Source organism: Pelobates fuscus, chromosome 8 (assembly GCF_036172605.1).
Source record: "Pelobates fuscus isolate aPelFus1 chromosome 8, aPelFus1.pri, whole genome shotgun sequence".
In the NCBI taxonomy this organism is placed as follows: Eukaryota; Metazoa; Chordata; class Amphibia; order Anura; family Pelobatidae; genus Pelobates; species Pelobates fuscus.
Genome location: NC_086324.1, coordinates 40901946 through 40928770, shown reverse-complemented (window position 1 = coordinate 40928770; position 26825 = coordinate 40901946). Strand labels below are relative to the sequence as shown.

Here is a 26825-nt window from a genome sequence, read left to right as displayed (position 1 = left end):
GAGCAGGGCCCTCAACCCCTCTGTTCCTGTGCGTCCATTTGTCTGGTTACAATTGCATGCTGTTAGTCCACCTATTGTACAGTGCTGCATAATTTGCTGGAGCTATCTAAATAATACAATTAAAATAATAATTATATATAACGTCCCATACCCTGTCTCCATCACCTGTCAGCTGTTGGGGGTTTAACCCAACAGACCGTTAACCCATGTAATTCCAAGAGTCACCATCCTCACCAAATTCCTATTGGACAATCCTCTCTTCTCCTTTTACTGCACTGGCCAGGAACCCCGCCACCGCGGCACCCTTCCAGCCATTCCGTAACTTGAAGCGGAGTCCAGCTCCCTCAACTGCTCAGCCCAGACTGAATTCTCCACCCAGCAACCAAATTCAAAAACTTGAAGAACCCCCGGCTACAGTGTATTTCTGTGGGGGTGACATTCTTAACTTCCATTTTGAGCTGCAATCATGTCCCACCTTTCCCAATTTTTTTGTTCTTTTTGAGTAAAATTTGCCAATATTTATTACATTTGTAAATATTACTGTAATGTTATTGATGACTATTGCTGTGGCACAAACGGTTGTGAATCACATTTCCCTATGTTCTCTTCCAGCCCTCCGGTTAGCTATCGTTGACCTCCGCTTAGTATGCTGGTCAACAAATATATCACCAAAGGGTGAAAAACACAAATAGTAAAACATTTTAACAGTGAGTAGTACTTAGCTTTAGATCACGAATGACAGCCTCCCTAGGTCATTACCCAGAAACGACCTATATCATATATAGAGAACCACAACAAACAATTCGGGATATGGCTGTATAAATCTACAGGAAAGACATAAAATAAAACAGTGTGATATTGTTACAACACAGTTTCGTAATGCGCAGCAATATTTGCACTTACTAGATGTAGATAAGTGTAAGCATGTCTTTCCTGTAGATTTATACAGCCATATCCCAAATTGTTTGTTGTAGTATCCTGGTCACATTTTCAAAGGCAATAAATCATGCTTTGCAAATTGTAGCTCCCACTATAAACTCTGATCTTCAGAGCTCCTTCTTCCAGACGAGGACGACCTAGGACTTGGTTCTCATTTCCAGTGCTTGTAGCGCATAAAGGTACATTTCCGTTAGTTGACAAAGAAATTCTGCTTCTACAACCAGCCCTTGAAACACCTTGCTTTTATTATTTCAGTGTCAAACCCATATAGTCACTTAAATAGTATCTTCTATTATGACAAATGACTGGCTGAGTTTGAATACTTGGTTTTTTTTTGTTTCTCCTTCTGTCACCACGATTTGTTCTCAAGGCTGAAATGTATGAACATAACTGCTATATTTCCTTTATGTAATTCACACAAACGTCAGATTTTAGTGACAGCTGAAACATACTAGAAAATAATAATAAAAATATAAAAATAAATAGGAATAATGGAGTCAATAAAAAAAACCCTTAACCCCTTTTTTAACCCCTTAAGGACACATGACATGTGTGATATGTCATGATTCCCTTTTATTCCAGAAGTTTGGTCCTTAAGGGGTTAAACATCCTAGCTTGGAGCTAAAATTCTGTGATGCCGTCTGTACCTTTTTATAAGCGGATAATTAATGCAATGTTAAACACAAATACACACCAGGCAAGCCATAAGACTTTCTTTTACCACAGGAATCTCACCTTAACAGTGCTCTCACTACTGCAAGGGATTCTGGGTAGGCATATGCAAATTAGCTCAACAAAGAACCACATGAATGGTTCACTGGCATTGCACCTCTTCCTGAGTTGTGCTTCAGAGCTGTTGAATACAGCAGACACATACTCCAAGGAATCCTTGTATAAAGTGGAATTATGAGGCAAAATATGGTTCTTTGTTGAGCTCATTTGCATACGCCTACCCAGAATCCCTTGAGAGCACTGTTAAAGTGAGATTTCCATAGGAAGATCAAGTCTTATGGCTTGCCTGGTGTGTGTATTTGTGTTTAACATTACATTAACTATCCACTTATTTAAGATTTTCATAATACTTTTTTTTCCCCACCACAATTTATTTGGTATGTACTCGGTATACAATGTATAAACTGCAATAAGCTACTCATTTTAATCTCTAGAAATAATATGCAGAATCTCCCCCCGTTTTGTTCTTGTACTCCCCCTCCCCAATAAAATAAAATGTAAAAAAAGCTAGCAATGATTGCAAAAAATAGATAATAAACAAGTGTATACTTATATTAGGTGAATCTTTGTATCAACCTAAAAATGATAGAAAATGCATAGCATAATACTGTAACACTTTGGAGGTAAAATAAATCGGAGGTAATGGGTCACTCACGATCTGTAGAGCCTTAGAAAGCAGGCTCTGACTATAGAAGCTTGTGAATAATAAGCTTATTCAGGCTGTCTCCACTGGTATCTGGTAATAAGGCACTTCTCCCACACCATAAGAAACCACAGCGGAATAGAATTGGGTAGAAACGTTTTTACTTGCTTAAAAACAATAAAAAATAGAAAGCACAACGCGTTTCAACCGTAACAGGTCTTCCTCAGGTAAAAACTTTTCTACCCAATTCTATTCCGCTCTGGTTTCTTATGGTGTGGGAGAAGTGCCTTATTACCAGATACCAGTGGAGACAGCCTGAATAAGCTTATCTATTTTTTGCACCTCCCTCAACTTTTGTCTTTGCCGTTTAAATGTATGTTCATAGTGCTTTTTGGTGATTCTGTAGCACTTGGGAGTAGTTGCCTCTCTTATTAATAGCGCCAATCCACCCATCTATTTTTTCCTGGTTATCCAGGAATTATAGTTTCGCTTGTTCTTGTTTAATGATTGAATTTTGAAGATTTGTATAGGAATTGTATAGTGTGTTAAAACCCTTCTTGTGTTCGAGAATCCATGTCCATTGATACCATGGCTTATTTTGGGTGATATTCTGGAAAGCAGATGTGCTTTTTTGCTTTTGTTTCTGACCCATAGCTGGGAATTAAACAATTGTTCTACAGTTGTCAGCAGCACATTCTAAACCTACATATAAGGAAAATACACAGCGTACGCGTTCAAAGCTATGGGTGAACCCTACAGATTGCACAGTCAAGTGGTCACTATATTCTTTATATACTGTACGTGGTAAGACAGAAAATCCGTACTGAACTCATTACACAGAGTGACCAGAAACAAAACATAGAGATTTGTTATAGTCTCACATTTCTCTTGGAGAGTATTTATAATAAAGAGTTCTATACACAAATAACAATGTGACATCACTATCCGTCTCACCTTATATGCTGACCCCTTATAAGCATGTATAGCAGTCATGTTGTTAAAGGACCACTAACGTCACCGTGGCTGCTTCAGATCATTGCAGTGGTGTTGGTGCAGTGTCCTTGTCATGTTTAACCTTGCAATGTCAAACGTTACAGTTTTTTTACAGACTGCAATGTTTACGTTGCAGGGTTAAGTTAATTTCTGCTGACTATCTTCCTGATAACCTCTAGAAGTTCTTGCGCAGCACTGACCGAGTAAAACGTGACAAAAAAGCCCCCGTAGGAAGGCATTCATTAAAAGCCATCTTTCGGGGACACTTGAACACGTGTGCCGAGTTTTCCCACATGAAAATGCCATACCTCCTCCATGACATTGTAGGAGGCGAAGAGCAGCTCTTAGGGAGTCTCGGTGCTGAAAGAAGTAATTTTTTTAATTTTTAAAGTTTTTATATTTTATTTACATTTTTAGAGCACATACGGGGTGTGGCCCCTAAAACTAGGGACAGGGACAGTAAACCGTTAAGATTAAACTACCGGTATGTCTAATTTTGCAATTCTCTATTGGTGTAAAGTGTGATTGTTACTTCCAGTAATTATTTTTAATGTTATATCTACATTTCTTGTGTATTTAACAAACATACATTGAGGTGTGAAAAATAAAATGAAATTTAGAAATCCACACCCCTTTATCCTGCAACTAGATTAGCTTTGTGCCTATTACCGTTATAAGGTTCTTTGCACCTGGTACTCAGCATAGTGAAAGCATTAAAATAGGAGAGTGTCACAAGGTGTCTTCATTTTACAATGTAGAATAAATAAATTAGGACCAGGCACTCAGGATTGGTTTATTGACATTAGGTCCAGGCACTCAGAAAATGTGGTTTATTGACATTTACAAAAACTGCAACGTTTTGGCCTACACAGTGGCCTTTATCAAGCATGATAAAGGCCTCTGTTTAGGCCCCTGATAATCACCTGGATTCCTATGTGTGAGTGGAGTATCCTTTGATTGTGAATGACTTCATTTTACAATGTGAATTGGCTGTACACTGATTTAAAGGGACACTATATTCAGCAGAACCACTGATTCCTGATTGGCCAGCGTGGCGTTTTGCTGAGGATACGCAATGGTCTCCCAATTCTTTCCAATGGGAAAGCTTTAGATTGTTTGTGTTCATCAAGATTGATGATCTCAGCCATGGAGGCAGAGCCAGGCGGGACCAGTCACGTCAAGACTGGCACGGCGTGAGAAAAAATATAAGTAAGCTCACCTTTCCCATGCGATCTAAAAGGGGGCTGGACACCTAAATAGTTACTTTAACACTATAGTGTCAGAAATACATTTTTGTATTCCAGACAGTATAGTGTTCCTTTAACCCCTTAAGGACACATGACATGTCAAGATCCCCTTTTATTCCAGAAGTTTGGTCCTTAAGGGGTTAACTGGATTGTGATGTAATTTGCTAAACCTTTATTAACAATATTAAGGAAAACAGAGCATCTTGTGAAAAATTTCAACACAAGCTATTGCTGATTTTTAATGTTTTATTGAGTGGCATAATTTCCATAGAAGTGACAGTCCACTTTGTCATATAAAATATAACAAGAAACAAAAAAGGGGGATTGTGGACCACACCTAGAACATGCATTTCTTAGCAGCAATGCTGCCGTTATTACCAAAATATATACAAAATACAGATGCCAGGAGGCACCCGGTGCACTCTCACCTCAAGGCATTAAACCATTCTTAAACGGTTTAACCCCAAAGTTGTCTCCAACGCCGATCTCTACTGCCCGCCAGGCATTATCCAGCTTCTGAAATGTCACTGTTAGGAAGCATGGAGTGCCACTGATTGGCGTCAGTTGATGCTCTAAGCCATCATTGACTCCCAATTCACAAAACTGGCTTGGAAAAGGTACGTTTCTTTCCAAGACAGTGAATGGAGAGGTAAGAGAGGAGAGGAGAAACTATTGAAGACTTCAAGCACCATAACCACTAAAACACATTTTAGAATGGTTTGACAAATTGGCTGGGGTCTGCTGCAGCTGCTCCTTCTCCCTACAGGTACAGGAGAGGAGGACTTGGCTCATTGTCTTGGAGTGGTCAGCTTGACAACATAGAATAGGAAAGGCACCATGGCACTTCTGGCACCATAACCACTACATGCCACTGTTTTCCTGGCACTATAGGCTCCTAGAGTGCCCCCCTCCCGTGGGGCTAAAGGGTTAAAACCCCTCAGCCATTTACCTGAATCCAGCGCCGATGTCCCTCGGCGCTGGAACAGGCTCTGCCCACACTCCTCCCCTGCTGCCGGCAGCTGGCAGGGGAGACCTAATGTGCATGTGCGGCAATGGCAGCGCGCGTATTAGACCGAAAAATATGACGCTGGAGGTCCTCATGCAGAGCGTGAGGACGTCCAGCGTCAGATAACCGATTAAAAGTCAGTTTGGATTCCGGAAGCCCTCTAGTGGCTGTCTGGTATACAACCACAGAGGGCAGACTTAGAGGTGCAACATTGCAGTTCACTAAGTGCAAAAGGGACACAGCACCCAGACCACTTCAATGCGCTGAAGGGGTCTTGGTGCCTACAGTGTCCCTTTAAGAACACATGACTTTTTTTCGGTCTTGCTGGACTTTTACTTCTGAAAATGGGTCTCTTAAGGGGTCCGAGCACAAGCCTAGCAAGAGGTAGAAATCCCACTCACAGTGGTTGCCACATAGACTAAAGGCAATGATATAGTTCAAAGTAATTTTTTCACTTATTCATTATTGTTGTAGGGATATTTAAGTCCAAGGTCAGCAGAGGTCACGACCTGGGAAAGGTCATGTTTTTTTCTTCCTGTTCTTGAAGTCAGTGATATTCTAAAGACAAGCAGCCCCCACCCTCAATGACTGAAAGCAGTCAGCTGTGTTCTGCGTAATTACAAAGTATTTTAAGTTGGTGTCTAACAGAGCAAATAATTGTCTCAGGATACTATGTATAGTCCATGAAAAATTAGTCTATTGGATGCTAAAATGACGTAGAACCTAGGTAGTGTCTACACGTGCAATATTGTAATTACAGAAATAGCCATCCAACTTCTTTATCAATTAATATCTAAAATGCAAATATTGTTAATTTATTGTGTTTTGACAGCACGACAAGGTCACTTGTTTCACATTGTGCAGGTCATTTCATATGGTACTTTTAAAGGCCACACATTCCGGCCTAAATTTGGCTTTCCTCCTTAAGCGAGTCCTTTAAAAAGCTTTCTGCTTTCTTGTCCGGTGTACATCGTGTCCTTGATCTCTGCTGTACAAGAATATCATGTGTGCTAGTTTGATGATTTGTAAGTTGCATAGTCTGTTCTAATTGGGTCTATTTTCAAACAAATACCTGGAGCTAAAAGGTCCTTGAGCTAAAAGGTCCTGTTCACCTGGATCCACGAAAATAACGAACAAATAATATAGGTACTCAGCAATAAATTCAGGGGATTTATTCAGCCATCTAAGCGAAAGGGCAACGTTTCAACACCTATATGTGTCTTTCTCAAGCTGAGTGCTGTGGACCTGTATTTTTTGCACTCTTACTGTAGTAGATCCATAATTTTTTAAATTTAGCAGTGGTATGTGAGCGATATGTCTTTACTGAATGAGACACTTTATTTATAACAGGGACATATGATAGCACGGCATTCAATGAACTGTTCCTGCTGACCTTTCCTAGAGTCATGTGCAGCTCGCAACAATTTGGATTTTTTTTTGTGTGTCTTATAATCATTTCATTTTTTTAAATGTGTGTGTGTGTGTGTATATAAACTGGCACTGTACCTTAAATAGGACACTATAGTCACCAATACAAATGTAGCTTAATGAAGCAGTTTTGGTGTATAGAACATGCCCCTGCAGTATCACTGCTCATGTCTTTTCCATTTATGAGTTAAATCACTTTGTTTATGCACCCTAGACACAGATCTCTGCATGTGATTTACACAATCTTCCTAGACACTTCCTATAAAGAGTCATCTAATGTTTACACTTCCTTTATTGCAAATTCTGTTTAATTTAGAATTTCTTATCTTCTGCACTGTAATAGCTTGCTAGGCACTGCAGGAGCCTTCCGTGTGTGATTAAAGTTCAATTTATAGAGTAGGAGATCTAAACACTTGAAGTAAGTTACATCTGATTGAAAATGAAAACATTTTTTTTCATGCAGTTTGTGTCAGTCACAGCCAGGGTAGGTGTAGCTAGGACTGCATAAACTGAAACAAAAGTGATTTAACTCCTAAATGGCAAAGAATTTAGCAGTGAGACTGCAAGTGCATGATCTATACACCAAAACTGCTTCATTAAAGGAACACTATAGTCATCTAAATTACTTTAGCTAAATAAAGCAGTTTTAGTGTATAGATCATTCCCCTGCAATGTCACTGCTCAATTCACTGTCATTTAGGAGTTAAATCACTTTGTTTCTGTTTATGCAGCCCTAGCCACACCTCCTCTGGCTATGATTGACAGAGCCTGCATGAAAAAAAAACTGGTTTCACTTTCAAACAGATGTAATTTACCTTAAATAATTGTATCTCAATCTCTAAATTGAACTTTAATCAGATACATAAGGCTCTTGCAGGGTCTAGCAAGCTATTAACATAGCAGGGGATAAGAAAATCTTAATTAAACAGAACTTGCAATAAAGAAAGCCTAAATAGGGCTCTCTTTACAGGAAGTGTTTATGGAAGGCTGTGCAAGTCACATGCAGGGAGGTGTGACTAGGGTTCATAAACAAAGGGATTTAACTCCTAAATGGCAGAGGATTGAGCAGTGAACATGCAGGGGCATGTTCTATATACCAAAACTGCTTCATTAAGCTAAAGTTGTTCAGGTGACTATAGTGTCCCTTTAAGCTAAAGTTGTTTTGGTGACAATAGTGTCCCTTTAATGGCAATGTTGATTGGTGCCAACCATCCACAATTTGTATATTACTGTGTAGTTAGGTGCACTCACAGGGCTTCTTGTTAGTGTAACAAACGCCTTATTTTCCAAAACGAGCAATTTGCATCTTCGATCAACGTTTCGGCCCTCCCAAGATCAAGATAAAGGTCCGGGTGCTTTAAAACATTGATCGATGTGATTGCTGTTTTTTTAAATGAAATAGTTTATTACACTATTAAGAGGTCCTATGAGAGCGCCTAAATACACATTGATAAAATCCCCCCAATCCTTTGAAGAAAGATGAAGGCTAGCTCAATATTATTCAGTGGGATAAAAGAAAATATACATGAATTAAAAAGTTATAGTAGTTTAAAAAAATAAATAAAAATTACTTCAAATGTAGCAATTGGTGGGCTATTGACATCAACTGGTGGCAGCTGTTGGTACCTGCTCTATTTATTAATAACAAAGGATTTCTTTGTTGGGAAACATTTTTCATTGGCAATCAAGATTTTCTCTTAATTTTTGTTAATATTTTGTGACTATTGACATTTTACTGTTCAATGCTTGATGAATGGATTTTTCAGAGTGCTGTGTCTAATAAGAGACTGTGTGGTTTCGATGCAAAATTCAAAGTGGAAACTAAAACCGCTTTATGCTGGAAATTAAAGATTATTAATCAAAGTGTTAACATAAATAAACAAACCTGATTACAAAAAAATTCAAATCTGTGATAAAATGGAAAAATCAAGAGATTCTGTTTGTGTTCCCCAAAACGGAGTAATATTTTGTATTTTTTTTTAATAACTGCATGCACATTTTTCAGTTGAATTATTTGGATTCTTTTCTGTAATCTCTAAGAATAGTATTGAACCACTGCTTATTTGACTCCTGATGCAAACGATTTTAAATTAAACATCACACCTAGAAAACACCTTCCAAGATCTCAGATTACTGAAGAATTAATTTAGGGAGTGAACAGCTAGCGTTAGTGGCAGAACTAATGTAATGAGGGCCCTGGTGCAAGAAATTTTAGTGTGCCCCCCTCTAGTGTAATGATGGCCAAAAAGAAGATCCATAACTGTTGTGCAACTCCCACAACGTTTTGCCAACTGGGGATATATATTATTTTCACATCCTTGCAGAGTTGTGTATGTGAGCAGTGTTTGTGCGTTTGAATGTAAGCAGGTTTTTGCATGGAGTATGTGTGCGTGAATGTAGTAGTGTATTTGTACATGCTGTTGCTTTTTCAAGCCGTGATATGTTTGTTTGTAATGTTGGCATTCAAATTCAGTTGTGCACCTGTGTGTACCCCAATATGGTGTAATGGGATCCCCATATTCGTTATACGGTATTTTAAACACCCTCCTGTTTCCTTACCTTTTGTGTGGACCAGTGGGATTGCGTGCTGAAGCTGATGGGATTTTGGGACTGCTGGAAGTCTTCTCCTTGTGCCTCCTCTCTCACCCCCCTGCACTGAAAGCTCTGAGTGCTCTCCTCGCGGCACTCTCTGATAGCTGACAGGGGCCCAGTTGTACTATTGATGGGCTAAAGCGCCCAGCTGGTCCTCTGATCAGAGATACCCATCAAATGTCCCTAACTGTAGCATGCAGTAGTTCTGAGCTGGCCAGTTTGCTCTGGAATACTACTGGGAAATTCAACTTTTTTTTTTTTTGGTAAAGAAAAGTAATTTAGCACAGTACCAAGTTTATTTAAGCAAATTTAATATACGTTGAAGTCAGGATACAAGTCTATGAGTTTTGTTGCCGTGATACTCTCTTACACAACAAAAAAAGTCTATGCTTCAAAAAAATAAATAAATAAAAGAGGTCAAAAGCTTTTAGAAGAGTTATTTAAATGATTTGGATCCCAGAGAGGTGTCGATCTTCCTAAATGTGTATATTTAGGCATTATGTTGTAACTATAATAACTTCTGGATACTGCATATGAAATAAATGTATGACTGCAAAACAGGTCTAATCTTCACCTGTACAACTGTTGCAAAAACATTTACTTTCTAATATTTTCAAATAGCAAAAGATAGACAGTTTCCATTTTGTTGGACCACCTGGCAATATGGCCTTAGGGATATTATAGGGGCCGTTTCGGGGACTTTGTGACCAAATGTGTTGATTTGTGTCCCCAAGGTAATTCAATGTATACAGTTTAGTAACTTGTATCTTCAATAAAACACTGTTACCAATGCTAAACCATGCTAACCCCTAACATCAGTCTTGTCACATCTACGCCTGCATCAAAATGAAAGGTAAAATGTTTAGCTTTCAAATTAACATGTAAGGCGAGCCTCCCCTGTGTATTGTGAGTGAATTGGAAAACGTCATACTGAATTTGAAGGAATTTCGGCTGCTGTAAATATCTTTGGCAGTCAAAGCATTTCATTTCTAGAATTCTTACCAAGTTTCTGTTTTAAGAAATGGTGCTGTTCTGACACTGGTAATTTCGTCCAAAGAAGGCGCAGTATGACGTATCCTGAAAAATAGAGAAGACAGACTCGATCAAGTCACATCAGTTTGTCAAACTTAATTAACTCTGTGAGTCCAAGGTGGTTGAGTCACATTGTACTTTACTTTAATGTGCTTGTTACTTCTGTGTCATTTGAAGGGTTAAATTCCGTGGTAAGATCCTGCAGAATACGTCATTCTTGCTTTCGTACAGTGAGCCTTGTGACTACTGATCATGTTAAATTAATGTCAAAGGCCCTTAAAAACATGTTGCTGTAACAGGAGGTGCTTTCAGATGAACAGTTGTCTTGTGTTTAAAACATTCTTAGATCTCTCTTTCAGACATATATATATATATATATATATATATATATATATATATATATATATATATATATATATAAATATATATATATGCAAATATAGAGCATATTAATCAAGTATTACTCATGTATTAGAGTTTTGTTTTCACAAGGGGACTGAGATTTTTTTAAACCAAATTTTTATTTTATTTTTTTAATTTATATTTTTGTCTTATCCTGTTTATTTCACAAACACACAAAATATATATATTTTTTTTCTGAATCTATTACTTTATTTGTATTTTTATTCTTTTATAACTTTCTTACTCCTACATGCATCAGAATTCCAATACACCGTTTCACCATCACATTACGGTTTTCAAACCATACTATACAATATATGATGTCATCTGTGCATTATTCTATATACTGGTATATGCACAGTACAGTATGAGAGTCTCTAATCTCCGTGCAGTTCTAGGACATATGCGTTGGCAGTTCAATACGTTCCATTGTTATTATGTATGGTTTAGGACATGTATGTATATATTGCACTAAGAAAGAAGCAATTCTGAATGTGAGCTACAATCAGGGTTATAAGTCATTATTTTCTACTAATTCACATTTCACTCTTATGCATCATCTCTTTATTTTATCATCCATCACTTGTTAATATGTATTGTTAGCCCATCGATAAAATTATAAATGTAACTTCTTTTTTGTTTTGTTTTGTTATATGAAACTTTTTCTTTTGGGCTATTTATTTATTTATAAAATATTTTACCAGGAAGGAGACATTGACATTTCTCTAGTTTTCCTTGGCCCACTAACTCTGCATCATTTATTTTCTTTTGTTAAGTACGCCAGTGTTGAGCAGGATGGAGAACATTATATGACACCATGCGACTTTGTCCAGAAATACCTGGTCCTGCACACAGATCCAAATTACAACCCGAAGAGTGTGGAACTCCTGGGGGGAGTGGCTGATTCGACCAAAGATGGGTGAGCGTCTTACATTCTTCTACTTCAAGTGTAATAAGCATTGCACCAATGTTATCTAATCCTGTTTATTGAATGCCAGACACCTTGAAATGTGTGTATTTGTAATAGCACTGAAAGAGAGCGTCTATTTCATAGAGTACAGATTTATCGTAAATCCTTTCATTTCCTGTGATGAATTGGTTTCCCCCGGAGATAAGTGACATTCGTTTGTACTGTGACCATAATTGGTTTTCTAGATAGTTACACAGTACAAAGCCGACTGGTTCATCAATCCAGTATTAATAGTCTTATTTTAGAGGCCAAGTTTTTTTTTTTTGTCTTTTTAAATCTTGTTTGTAAAACGCTAACATAGTCCACAGTGCTGTACAAACAGGAGGCACTTTGTATGTGAAGACTGAGACATACAATTAAATGAAGAGATCTACAACTATTTGACTCCCTGTCAGTCATTGTTATAAGCTCTGCGTTTTTCTTTAATGGACCGTAGAAAGTGGAGAAAGTGAAGTAGAATCCATGTTTCTAGTTCTCCAATGTAATTTTGTCACCTCGCTGTGCTAGGAATGAACAGGGCGTGATTACCTTTAATAAATCTGACATAACTTTCTAATGCATTTTGCTCAATGGGGGGCCATTTATAGTCCATTTATAGTCCAAGGCTTCAGAATGGAAGCCGGGGACACAGGGATCTGGAGGACAGGCACCTTCTGCAGCGGTTTCGGGTTGAACTGTTCATAAACCTGTGAGGGTAAGGCAGCGCCCAGGATCTCCAAGAACCAGAGCACTGTCATTGAGATGAAGTTGTTATGGTGTCTGATGTTTCCCTTAATAGTTAGACGAAAATAATGTTAATAAAAAGAGTGCCAACAGCCTCGATATTTTGTTACCCTGTATTCCACACAATTAATGGAGGAATTGAACTCTTTTGAATGTCTTGAATGTTTTGAATTGGAAATATGCTGGTTGTGTAGATTTTGGTTTTATACACACGCACTATTATAAAAACATAAAATTAACATTGTTCTCAGGTTTTTTTTATTCTGCTGTTTGTTTGCGTTTTCAGGGCTCAATTAAGATTTAGGCTGCCAATTTAGCGCATTGTAGTTGTCATGGTGCCAGGAGTGGCTTAATGACCCCCCATTGTAATTAGCCAATTCATATTTTAGAATGGTTTGTCTTATTACCTGGGGTCCATCTGGCACCTATTCTAACCTTCTCTTACCGGCTTTGGGAGCTTTTTTAGGAGCCTCCTATAGCTCTCCTGGGCTACGCTGTACACGGCAGGTCTACCTTAAAGGTATTCTATAGTCCCAGGAATACAAGCTGTACTCCTGGCACCATAGTTCCCTCTGCATCTTCGCTCCCTTGCGCCCCCTGTCTCCCCCCCCCCCCCCATACCCGGTGAGTAAAGAGCTAAAATCTTTCTTTACTTTCTTGATCCCTGCGCCTATGGCCACCTCCGATATCCCATAATGAGCTGGTGCTAATGCGCTGCGTGGCAAATGCCACTTGCGCATTAGTCCTGCCCATAGGAAAGCATTGATTGTTGCAGATTGATGTGTGAGGATGTCCAGCATCAGATACCAGACTAAAGGTCCATTACGATGCAGGAAGCGCCTCCAGTGGCTGACTGGGAGACAGCCAGTGAAGGCAGACTTAGTGTTGCAATGTAAACATTGCAGTTTGCAATAGGGACACTGCACCCAGATCACTTTAATGAGTTGAAATGGTCTGGGTGCTTACAGTGTCCCTTTAATGGCTGAGAGCATGAGCAGATTGCTTGCAGCCAATGAGCTAAGCTCTGCACTGCCAGGCTTAGCTCAGACAGAAATCATCCGTCTCTCTGATGGCTCTCTAGAGTACCCTAGGTAAAAAGTCAAACTATTCTAAGATGGTTAGATAGTTTCTTACATTGGGGGGGACCAGTGCACTCCTGGAACCATAACCACTAGAACACGCTGTCTTCGTTATGGTGTGCAGAATATTCCTTTTCTTCACAGGAGGTTTATTTAATAAACTCTGCTTTATAGCAAATTGAAATCTGAATGGCAGATTTTGACTGAAATAGTTAAACTATAACAATAACTAAATGGAACATTTTTCCAGCTCAGCCATACTGTCTGAATGTTGCCAGTCAAATTTCTGTTAGCTAACCCCAGAATTTCATTAACTAACCCGCAGTATTTGGGAGCTGTGACATTTATTTCTGATACTCTAATGCGTGCAGTGTCCCTTGGCAGTGTTCCACCAGATTCCACATGCCCTAGGACTAAAAACCTCTAAGGTGCATCATGTAAAATCAGCTATTATTGTTTATTATTTCAGTAAGATTAGGGCAGCTCTACAACATATCGACTGGCATAAACTCCTTAGAAAAGAAAAACACTGAAGATAAATGGAAACTATTCAAACAAATATTAGAAAGGTACATTTCTCAGTATGTACCATTCGGTAATAAATACAAAAGAAACAAATTGAAACCAATGTGGCTTAGTAGAAAGGTAAAACAAGAGATAAAAAATAAGAAAAGGGGGGGCGGAGCTTGACCGCCATGCGGAGAAGACGCATAGAACTGGAGCTCCTGCAAAAAAGCAGAATTTCAGCTATTTGGATTGCAATTTAAACACCCGAACCGTGCTATATATTTACCCGCTTCGCGGAACCCACGGCAGGACCAGTTTGGGACATCATGGAGTCTCCGGACGCACTACCCGAGGCAGGTCCGACTTGCGGCCTAGCTGTTGATGCGGGGCGGAGGACGCGGCCGGTCATCCAGCCCCGAAGTCCTGCAGACGCAGACCTCTCCCCCCCCTTGACCGCTGGGGGTTACCACGGTCAACCACAGCACCCCCATAAGCCTGTTACTACACAAGCCGACCCCGCTGGGGAGACGCGGGCGGGAGACTGCCACAACGCCCCACACATCCAAGATGGCGGCGATCCCCACCATGCTACCTCAACCAACCAGCGGTCCCACACACCAAAGCAGCTGGCGGCTAACAAGATCTCTGCAGCGACGGAGCAGCGGAAGCCGAGGAGGTCAGTGTCAACAGCAGTGGAGAATGCCCCACAACAAGCGGCAGAGAGAAATCACTCCAGCACTAAGCACCAACACACTGAGCGCACCGGCAGCCGCACGACAGTGAGGCACTAGCCTCGACCCAGGACAGCAAGATTCAACCACAAGAGAAGGAGAGAGCTCGAGTGGCATGGACTGATCCAGGGTTTAAACTCCCCAGTATAGTGTTGAAAGCTCGGAAGAGGACTGTTGGGCTGCATTCTGTCGAGGCGTTGGGGTGCCCACATACACCAAGCAACTGCTGTAAGGACTATCAGTACCTGTGATACTGAGCTCCCAGTATCAGCAACAACAGATGCAATAATGCATAGTTAACACTTGCGAAATCTATGTCTTTCACAATAGATGATAGTCTTGACAAGTGCCCTGTACAATTGCCTAATATGTCACAGGGGTAAAGCACTAGTATACCTAGTTTGCCAAGTTATAATTCTCGTTCATGTAGTCAGCCAACACAACGTAGGATTTATTAACCGCAGGGGTACCGCATCTTTGATCATCACCTTGTTTAAACCTAAGATATGATCTTTTCTTGACTACTATCGAGGGCATTATCATAAAAACAAAACGTGCAGTGCTTATCCATGTTATGCCTTACCGAATTAATAATTATTGTTCAGACGTGTGTATATGCTGTTCAGGCATTACAGACACATTTGTAATTGCTAAAAAAAAAAATAAGAAAAGGGCATTTATAGCATTTCAGTCGGACAAATCAGAGGCATCCTGTATAAGATATAAGGAAGCCAATAATGCTTGCAAACAGGAAATTAAAGTGGCTAAACTAGAAAATGAGAAATTGATAGCCAAAGAACTAACCAACCCCAAATTTTTTTTTTATGAAACCGAGGTCATGTCAAACTAACCTAATTGCATTCTACGAAGAAGTAAGTAGAAATATATATCAGGGTGTTGCAGTGGATGTGATCTACTTGGATTTTGCCAATGCATTTGATACGGTTCCTCACAATAGGTTAGTCTTCAAACTAAAATAAATTGGTCTAGGTGAATATTTTTGTTCTTGGGTAGAACATTGGCTTAAGGATAGAGTACAACGAGTTGTCATTAATGGTAAATTTTCAGGCTGGACAAAAGTGGTAAGTGGTGTACCTCAGGGTTCTGTTTTAGGACCCCTTCTATTTAACATATTTAAAAATGATCTTGCAAAAGGCATTGAAAGCCATGTTTCAGTGTTTGCAGATGACACAAAACTTTGTAAAGTAATAAATTGTGAGCAGGATATTGCTTTGCTACAGAGGGATTTAGATAGATTGGGGGACTGGGCACTAAAATGACAGATGAAATTTAATATAGAGAAATGCAAAGTTATACACTTTGGGGTCAAGAATGCACAAGCACAGGTCCGCCATCAGGCGGTGACAACCAAGATGGTTGTCATGGGCCTGGGGGACCTGGCCGCCCGGGCCCCACGTGGAACGGCGAAACTGCTGCAGGTGCATCTGCACCGGGGCCCATCAGGTGGCCCAAGCATTTAGGGCCACTCGATGGGCCCTATATCTTCAGGGGCCCGGTCAGCGCTGCGGGTGTGTAATTGCGCGACCGGGCCCCTTTAAAAAAAAAATTGCGGCTACACCGCAAGTGCTGCTGGGAGGAAGTGACGGGCGGTCACTTCCTCTCAGCTTACTCCGCGCGGGAGGAGAGGGAGAGCGGAGGGAGAGCAGAGGCCAAGAGAGGACACCAGAGGCATCCACTCCCATCATCCCCAGCCACCCTCCTGCAACGTAAAGGTAAGAGGAGAGTGGCTAATTAATGAAGTGTGTGTGTGTGTCTGTATGTATGTGTCTGCAAGTATGTATATATGTCTGTGTGTGTGTATGTCAGTATGTCTGTGTGTGTGTGTATGTCAGTATGTATGTGTGTGTATGTCCGTATGTATATATGTCTGTATGTGTGTGTTTGTGTATGTCTGTTTTTCAGTATGTATGTCTGTGTGTGTGTATGTCAGTATGCATGTCTGTGTGTGTGTATGTCAGTATGTATATATGTCTGTATGTCTGTTTGTCAGTATGTATGTGTGTCTGCAAGTATGTGTGTCTGTGTGTGTATGTCAGTATGCATGTATGTCAGTAAGTATGTCTCTGTGTGTGTGTATGTCTGTGTGTATGTATGTCTGTGTGTGTATGTGTCTATCTGTATGTGTGTGTGTGTCAGTATGTATATATATATGTCTGTCTGTGTGTGTGTCAGTATGTATGTATGTATGTGTGTATGTATATATCTATCAGTATGTATGTATGTCTGTCAGTATGTCTGTGTGTGTGTGTGTATGTCAGTATGTGTGTGAATCTGTGTATGTGTCTATCTGTGTGTATGTCTGTTTCAGTATTTGTCTGTTAGTATGTGTGTATCTTTCTGTGTGTGTGTCTGTGTCCTTTTGTGTCTGTGTGTGTGTATTCCTGTGGGCGGGATTTGGAGGCGGGGCTTGGAAGCGGGCACCCAGGGTCCCAGACCTTGAGCTGTGTTAGGGGCCCCACAATTTCTGATGGCGGCCCTGCACAAGCAACTTACAACCTAAATGGTAGTGAATTAGGGATAACCACACGTGAGAAGTATTTGGGAATTGTAATAGACAACAACTTAGGCAACAATGTGCAATGTTAATCTGCAGTTGCTAAGGCCAGTAAGGTTTTGTCATGTATAAATAGGGGCATAAATTCTCGGAATGAAAATATAATTTTGCCTCTTTATAAATCGCTGGTAAGCAGGGGCGGACTGAGAACCCTCAGGGCCCCCGGGCAAAATAAATCAAGGGCCCCCTTACAGGCCCCACCCATACTCCGCAGCAAGCGCCACCCATGTCCCGCCTCCATGCACCGCCTCCAGCCACACCCTACACAATCTTTAGACACAAGGAACAAAAGTGCAATAATCCCTTCAAGGCCCCAGTAGAGACTACAATTGAGGGCTAATGGGCCATGGAGGGGGGTCTTTCTAGGAGAGGCTATCTCAGTGTCCTTTAGAGAGTGTGTTAGAAAGAATCCCCTGCAGGCCCTATTAGAGTCTAATAGGCTTGGAAGGGGGTCTTTCTAACAGAGGCCATCTCAGTGTCCCTGCTGGAAACAGTCGCCTCCAGGCCCCAGTAGAGACTACAATTGAGGGCTAATGGGCCATGGAGGGGGGAGCATTCTAGCAGAGGCTATCTCAGTGTCCTTTAGAGAGTGTGTTAGAAAGAATTTCCTCCAGGTCCCATTAGAGACTACAATGGAGTCTAATGGGGCCTGGAAGGGGGTCTCTCCAACACTCTGGTTCCTATTCACAATATAGCAACACAACATAGCTGATACCTAGGCCAAGTTGGCTCCTCTTACCTTAATTACTGTTGCTGGCTGGCAGTCTGTGGGCTTGCTGGAAGGCTGTGGGCTTACTGGCTGCGGCTGGCAGGCTGTGGGCTTACTGGCTGCGGCTGGCAGGCTGTGGGCTTGCTGGAAGGCTGTGGGCTTACTGGCTGCGGCTGGCAGGCTGTGGGCTTGCTGGCTACTGCCGGCAGGCTGTGGGCTTGCTGGCTGCGGCTGGCAGGCTGTGGGCTTGCTGGCTGCGGCTGGCAGGCTGTGGGCTTGCTGGCTGCGGCTGGCAGGCTGTGGGCTTGCTGGCTGCGGCTGGCAGGCTGTGGCTTGCTGGCTGTGGCTTGCTGGCTGCGGTTGGCAGGCTGTGGGTTTGCTGGCTTTAAGCCTAACTGGTGGCCTGTAGGCTGGCTGGCTGTCTACTGGCCAGCCTGTGGGCTGGCTGGCCTGTGGGTTGGCTGGCTTGCTGGCTACTGGGGCACTCGTAGATTATTTAAAGAAATGATCCATGCACAATAACCACTACTACTCTGTGTAGTCGTTATGGTGCCAGGAGGGCCGGGCCCCCCTCCCAGAGTAAGTAGTCAAACCGTTTAAGAACAGTTTGACAACTTACCTGGGGTCTGCTGGGATATGAGGCTGTAGTAGGGTATAGGAGCAGTGGTGCAATGTGTAAGGGGTGCAGTGTGTGTGAGGGGGTGTAGTGTGTGAATGTGTAGGGTGTGTGGGGCAATGTGTGTACGAGGGGGCTGTGTATGTGTGTGGCAATGTTAGTATGGGGGGCTGTGTGTGTATGGGTGGGCAGTGTATGTGTGTGTGTGTGAGGCAATGTGTGTAAATGTGTATGGTGTGTATGGGGGGCAGTGTGTGAATGTGTATGGTGTGTGTGGGGGCAGTGTGTTTATGGGGCTAAAGTTCACTCTCACCACTGCGACCACCAGGAATACCTGGTGGTCACAGTGTTGAGAGTGAACTCTAGCCCGTAGCTCCAGGGCTAGAGTTTACTCTCGCAAGAGCCGTAACGTTGCCGTGGTAACCGCGGCAACGATCTGTGCTCGCGCAAGAAGGACCCAGAGGAGCTGCAGGCTGAGCTCCCGGGACCTCTCTTCCTCCCTCCCTTGCCGGCTGCCCGCACGGTGCCTCTTCTTACTCTCCCCTCCCCCTCTTCTTACTCCCCCCTTCCTCTTTTACTCCCCCCTCTCTCTCTTCTTACCCCCTCCCTCTTCTTACTCCCTCCCTCTTCTTACCCCCCTCTCTTCTTACCCCCTCCCTCTCTCTTTTTACCCCCCTACTCCCCTCTCTCTTTTTACCCCCCTCCCTCTCTCTTTTTACCCCCTCCCTCTCTCTTTTAACCCCCCCTCTCTCTTTTAACCTCCCTTCCCTCTCTCTTTTAACAACCCCCCTCTCTCTTTTAACCCCCCTCTCTCTTTTAACCTCCCCTCCCTCTCTCTTTTAACCCCCCTCTCTCTTTTAACCCTCCTCTCTCTTTTAACCCCCCCTCCCTCTCTCTTTTAACCCCCCTCCCTCTCTCTTTTAACCCCCCCTCTCTCTCTCTTTTAACTCCCCCCCTCCCTCTCTCTTTTAACCCCCCCTCCCTTTTAACCCCCCCTCCCTCTCTCTTTTAACCCCCCTCCCTTTTAACCCCCCCTCCCTCTCTCTTTTAACCCCCCCCTCTCTTTTAACCCCCCCCTCTCTTTTAACCCCCCCTCTCTCTCTTTTAACCCCCCCTCTCTCTCTTTTAACTCTCCCCCTCCCCCCCCCCTCTCTTTTTACCCCCTCCCCGTAGCGTGGCCGAGCTGCTCTGCGTCCGCGGTGCCGGCCGGATTGATAGGAAGGTGCACACACTGAGTGTGCACCTTCCTGTCAGTCCGGCCGGGTACAGGAAACAGAAACTCCTGTTCCGCGCGGAACAGGAGTTTCTGTTTCCTGTACCCGGCCGGACTGACAGGAAGGTGCACACTCAGTGTGTGTGCACCTTCCTATCACTCCGGCCGGCACCGCGGACGCAGAGCAGCTCGGTCACGCTACGGGGAGTGGAGGTGAGAAGCTGCAGCCGCCTAAGCGCTCTTAAGAGAGCGCTCAGGCGGCTGCAGCATTTAAAGGGGCGGCCGGGCCCCCTGATGGCGGGCCCCCCTCCCGGCCGGGCCCTCGGACCATGTCCGAAGTGCCCGACCGGTCAGTCCGCCCCTGCTGGTAAGACTACACCTTGAAAATGCGGTGCAATTTTGGACATCTGTTCTAAAGAAGGATATCATAGCACTATAAAAAGTGCAGAGACAAGCTACAAAATTGATAAAAGGAATGGAGCATTTTAGTTACGAAGAAAGGTTAAAAAAAATTAAATCTCTTTAGTTTGGAAAAACCGCGCCTCAGAGGGGATATGATAACATTATACATATGAGGCACCGACTGCACCCCGACCGGGTATCTCCGTCAATATCGCTGCTTCCTAGTACTGACAAGTACCATAAGCACTGCGCTGGAACACCATAACTACTGCAAACCCCACGAACTGCCACAGCTTGGTTGGGATCTCGCTGTCTCCTACCCACCCTGGACCTACGACAAGGCTCCAGGTTCCAGTGGGTGAACCTTTCTTGCTCCAGAGAGTCAAACAGGAACAGGTCTTACAAGAGCTTAGTGAAAATACTCAGGGGAGTATAGTGATTATAGCAATCCCCAGAGTGTAGTTCTCCAATCTCCCAAACATGAGCCTAGACTTCATGAAGGTACAAGATGATCTGAACTTTAATGGTTCAGGTTGGCTTTTATACAATTCTTCAGGCCAGAAGAACACCCCCTAAACCTGATGGGGCACAAAGTACACAACAAAGTAAACAAACCAATCAGAACAATGATACAGTCTGTGACACTCCCATGTACAGCACACAATCCCTCCCCTCTGCTTGGGAGATAATTGACTAAAGTCCTATAAGTAACTCCGTTATCTCCAGGCAGAAGAAAAAAACAAATTTTCACAAAGTTCAGAAAGTACCCCAAAACATATCATATCCCCACAAATGTTACATCCCCGGATAGCACTGATCTGGGTGAACAACATATCCAGATCCAAATCAGAGCAAGGGTTCAAAAGTTTAATGGAAGTCTCTTTTTGACCGGCCACAAGCATGGCTTCATGCCCAAAATAGTTCCAGAGAATTAGGCTGTGCGGCCGGTCTATTTCCAATGATTAAAATGCACTTCAAGTAGTCGAACGGGACCGTTCGTGCACAAAGTCAATGTTGAAGTGTGTGTGGTAGATTATTTCTACCGAACGGCGCTCTGTTCATGCATATTTAGCCGAACATAAATGGAGGTCGAAGTCCCAGCGGTGTTCATGCCATTGAGTGTCCGATTTCAGTTCCATAAACTCGACGGCAAAACACAGCTGACCGCATTCGATTAAACAAGATGACCGCCACCACGTGTTCGACTATACAAACGGCGACCGCCCAGCTGTACATCAATTAAGCGCTGTTAACTCCCAGACTGGGGGGTAAATGGGCTGCACACTACACTTGTGTGTGGTCCGACTGTTCGGTTGTTTGTTCGGTAAACGAACACCATAAGTAGAGTCCATTTTGGTAGCCCCATATACCGAACCACAGAGGGGAAAAAGCATGAACAAAGCTTGTCCACAGGGCTGAAGCCAGGTCTAATACATGGGCCATAGTCCTGGGGCAAGAGGCTGGCAAACAAGCCCCTCTAAAAACTCGTGGCAAACTTGCAGGAAAAGGGGAGTTTGTCACAATACAAATATATTCTCGGCCAGTACAAACCATTATCTGGAAATCTCTTTATAAACAGGGCTATACATAGGACACAAGGTAACGCATTTAGGCTGGAAGAAAGGAGATTTCATCTAAGGCAAAGAAAATGTTTTTTTTTTTTTTTTTTACAGTAAGAGCAATAAGGATATTCTCTGCCTGAAAAGGTGGTTTTATCATACCAGAGTCCATACAGATGTTTAAACAGCAATTGGATAAATACTTCCAAAAACACAACATACAGGGATATCATTTCTAATTAGTGGGGTAATAGCTGCTTGATCCCAGGAGATATCTGACTGCTATTTTGGGGTCAAGAAGGATTTTTTTCCTAATTTGTTGCAAAATTGGAAGCGCTTCAGACTGGGTTTTTTGCCTTCTTTTGGATCAACAGCAAAAACATATGTGAGGAAGGCTGAACTTGATGGACGCAAGTCTCTTTTCAGCTATGTAACTATGTAAATAGATATACCTGCAAATCATAAAAAGAAAGATACAAACCAATATTGTATGATGAGATCATTGAAGTTTTATTCAATGATCTACTTTTAGACAGAATTCCATCTGCTTAGAAATCTGTCAACACTTCTCCTGGCTTGACGCAAGATAACATACTGCCAAATGCATTGTGTAAAATGTGAATAACTACAAATTATGAAGATTGCTGGTTAGATAATGCAGTACTTGTTTAGAGAATGTGCCGCTTTTTTAACTTGAAAACCTATCCCCTTTTGCTGATTTCGTTTCATAAAGTGTGTTTATTTTATAACCCACAGGCTGATCTCCTTCCAAGAGTTTTTGGCATTCGAGTCGGTGCTGTGTGCCCCCGATGCAATGTTCATTGTAGCTTATCAGTTATTCGATAAGAGTGGCACCGCAGAAGTAACATTTGGTAAGAACACATTCGTGAATTGCATGAACTTCAGATGCAAAATGTTAGTTGATGTAAAAGGTTTTAGAGAATCGGATTAAGAAAAAAAAAAGTTACAATCACAATTGAACTGTTAATAAAAAATAAATCTATATTGACAGTTTTTCTGTGCGAGCTGGGGTGGAGAGTAGGTGAAACCTTAAGAGAAGGATCAAATTAGCACATATACTGTACGTGCTTCTCACTGAGTGCTGGGTAATGACACAGGGCTGCAGACACAACAAAGAAAAAAAATATTCTTATCCGTCAACCCAGTGATTGTGCTCTGTAGGTCTCATTTTCTGTACCAGCTAGCTTCTCCGTAACCTGGCAAACAACAATACCAAGCATGTCCCTGGTAGTCTGCCTAGTTAAACTCGTGGATGGATGATTGTTGTAATAGCACAAGCGACTGACAATTTCCCATCCTTAAAATGAATGGTGAAGATCTGATTGAACCACAGACAGCTCATTCCCATCACACACATGCAGCCGGTTCCACTTGCACTGTAAAGGTCACTGCTTTCTGTTCTATCCAAGATTCTTAAATTTTATACACTCTTTTCGCACTGTCTGGTATTATTTTATATATGGAAGCATTACTGGCCTTGTAATGTTTAAGGAGGCATTGATAATTTGTGTTAATGTTTCGTAATAAGTGATTTAATGGTAATTTTTCTTAGTGTACACTACCTTTTAACTCTAGTTCTTGCTGCTTTAAGTTAGCCAAAGTTTTCATCATTGTGGGGGTTTTGCTGACACTCACTAGAATAAATACGGCCACGGCTCCAGGCGGCACTAGGACAGGGGCGGCATTTTGCCCCCCCCTGTCAGTGGCGGGCTGGCGGCTCTCTAATTAGGCGAGTTAGGTGGCAGCCTAAGACCTCCCGACCACCTAACTAGCCATAGGGCAGGCAGACTGTGTCAGGTTCTCGGTCCCTCACCGAGGACCCGACACCAGGAGGGGGCCCAGCGGCTGCCCGGTATATCACTGGGTACAAGGCCCCTCCAGACTGCCCTGAGAGGCAAAGAGCTAGCACAGTCTGCAGCTCTGCCAGGTGGGAGCTGCAGACTGTGCAGTGTCTTGCGATCTCTGGCCAATCAGAGCGTTTCTGCGGGCTACCACGGCAACACTCTGACTTCTGGATATCGCGAGACACTGCACAGTCTGCAGCTCCCACCTGGCGGAGCTGCAAACTGTGCTGGCTCTTTGCCTATCAGGGCAGACTGGAGAGACAGCCACCGGACCACCAGGGATCAAAGACACTGGACCACAAGGTAAACTATCGGAAAAAAATGAAGGTATTTTTAAAATTACAATCCCCTCCCTCACAGTCACCCCCAGTCACTCTGCCACCTTTCACCCACTCTGTTACTGTGTCACGCCCTCCCTTACTTTGTCAGTCTGCCACCTGTCACCCCCAACCCTCACTGTGTCACCCCCACCCCACTGTCTCACCCCCTCTTCCCTCAGTCATTCTGTTACCGGCCACCCCCTCCCTCACTGTGTCAACTCCTCCCTCAGTCCCTCTGACACTTGTCAGCCCCTCCCTCCCTCAGTCACTCTGCCCCCTGTCACCCTCTCCCTCACTCTGCCACCCCCTCCCTCCCTTACTCGGCCACCTGTAACCCCCTCCATCTCTGTGTCAAGCCATCCCTCAGTCACTCTGACCCCTGTCACCCTCTCCCTCACTCTGCCACCCCCTCCCTCCCTTACTCGGCCACCTGTAACCCCTTCCATCTCTGTGTCAACCCATCCCTCAGTCACTCTACCACCTGTCACCCACTCCCTCACTATGTCAATCCCTCCCACAGTCACTCTGCCACTTGTCACCCCCTCCCTCCCTCAGTCACTCTGCCACCTGCCGCCCCCTCCCATACTCTGTCACCCCGCTCCACTCTGTCACTCCCTACCACACTGTCACCATCTCCCCCCCACATTCTGCCACCTGTCACCCTCTCCCTCAATCACTTTGCCATCCAGGGCCGGCCCGTCCATTGGCCCCAGTGAAGCCACGACTCCATGCGGCACTGTGACAGGGGCGCTATTTCGTCGCCCCTGTACCTTTAAGAAATGTGTAGTGCAGGGCCTGGGCCGCTATATATATATATGTGCAGTTCCGGGCCTTCCTGGAAGACAGTGAAGAGGGGGCCCTGAGAGTAATCTTACACCTCAAGCAGCAGCCAGTACTCTTCTCCCACGAGCTGTGAGAGCGATACCACGGGATGCCATGGCAACGCTCCGCGCGGCACCCAATGCATGCCATGGCAACACTCTCGCACCTCACGAGAGAAAAGTACTGACTGCTGTTGGAGGTGTAAGATTACTCTCAGGGCCCCCTCTTCACTGTCCTCCAGCTCCACTGGACCACCAGGTAATCATGTATCCCACCTCCATACCCACAGGAAAGAGGCAGGGAGAGGGGGGATAACTTAAACATTAAAAAAATAAAAAAATGCTCACCCCCTCATTTAAATTATCACCATAAACACACTACAACACCACATTTACACACTCCATGCACTAAACTAACACGCACACTCCATGCACTATATACAGATACACAAACACACTGCATCCACTATATACACTCACACACACTGCATCCACTATACACACTCACACACAATGCATCCACTATACACACTCACACACAATGCATCCACTATACACACTCACACACAATGCATCCACTATACACACTCACACACACACACACACACACACACACACACACTGCATCCACTATATACACACACACACACACTGCATCCACTATGCACACACACTGCATCCACTACACACACACACACACACAATGCATCCACTACACACACACAATGCATCCACTACACACACACACTGCATCCACTATGCACACACACAACATCCACTATTCTTTACACTGCATCCATTACAAAATACACACACGCTGCATCCACTATTACAGACACACAATGCATGCAACCCACAGACACTGCAGCCACAGCACACACTGCATTTCCTACACAAATACACACTCTGCATCCACTACACAGACACCGCATTCACTACACACACTGCATAACGGATGTGGGCGTGTTTTGCTTGGTGTGGTTTTGTTGGGGATGGGGGGCAGCATTTTATCCTTTGATCCAGGCAGCATAATGCCTTGGGCCGGCCCTGGAAGAAGCATACATGTAATTGCCACAAGACAAGTTGACTTACAAGAGCAAGGGGTTGTGAGGGCACCGCTAAACAAAAAGTAAAGGTTTAAAATAAACATTGATAGCTGAATGTGTTAATGCAAGTTTGTACGATGAAGGGGATATGAAGCTGAGATATTTTTAGTTAAATATTTTTCTTGGTATATTTATAATTTATTTTAGCATATTTAATTTTTACTAGCATTATGCAATAATAGATTTGTAACATTTATTCCATTATTTACTTATCTTACATAAATGTATATTTTGTGGCTTAGAAACTCTAAATCTCATTTAAGTGGCTTCTTGCAGGCTCTAACTGTTACATTAATACAGACGTTTCCCCATGTTTGAGAATTTGACCACCACCGAGTTTGGTAGGAAAATGAAACATTGTTTTAAACAAATAAATACAAATCTATTATAAATTCTACACGGACGATGGGATTTTGGTTTATCCTTTCTGTAAACTAATTAAAACATAATTGCTTTCTAAAATGTAAATCTTTTTAATAAAAAATAATCTACACATCATTGCTTCTAATTGTGTAATCTAAGAAAATAAATGATTCCGTGAATTTCTTTAATTAACTTGTTTAAAATGGGCTAAGCTACACTGGAGACTTAGCTAGTGCAATAGAACCAACCTAA

General features: G+C 42.9%; 1 protein-coding gene across 1 annotated transcript in view; it reads left to right on the top strand.

The window, feature by feature from the left end:
• Window positions 1-26825, top strand: part of SLC25A12 (solute carrier family 25 member 12) — a 156126-nt gene that overhangs the window by 20393 nt on the left and 108908 nt on the right. Inside the window, exons 3-4 of the mRNA XM_063429727.1 lie at window positions 11791-11933; window positions 22855-22970. Coding sequence (XP_063285797.1) covers window positions 11791-11933; window positions 22855-22970 — 259 coding nt within the window. The remainder of the gene's footprint in view (window positions 1-11790; window positions 11934-22854; window positions 22971-26825) is intronic.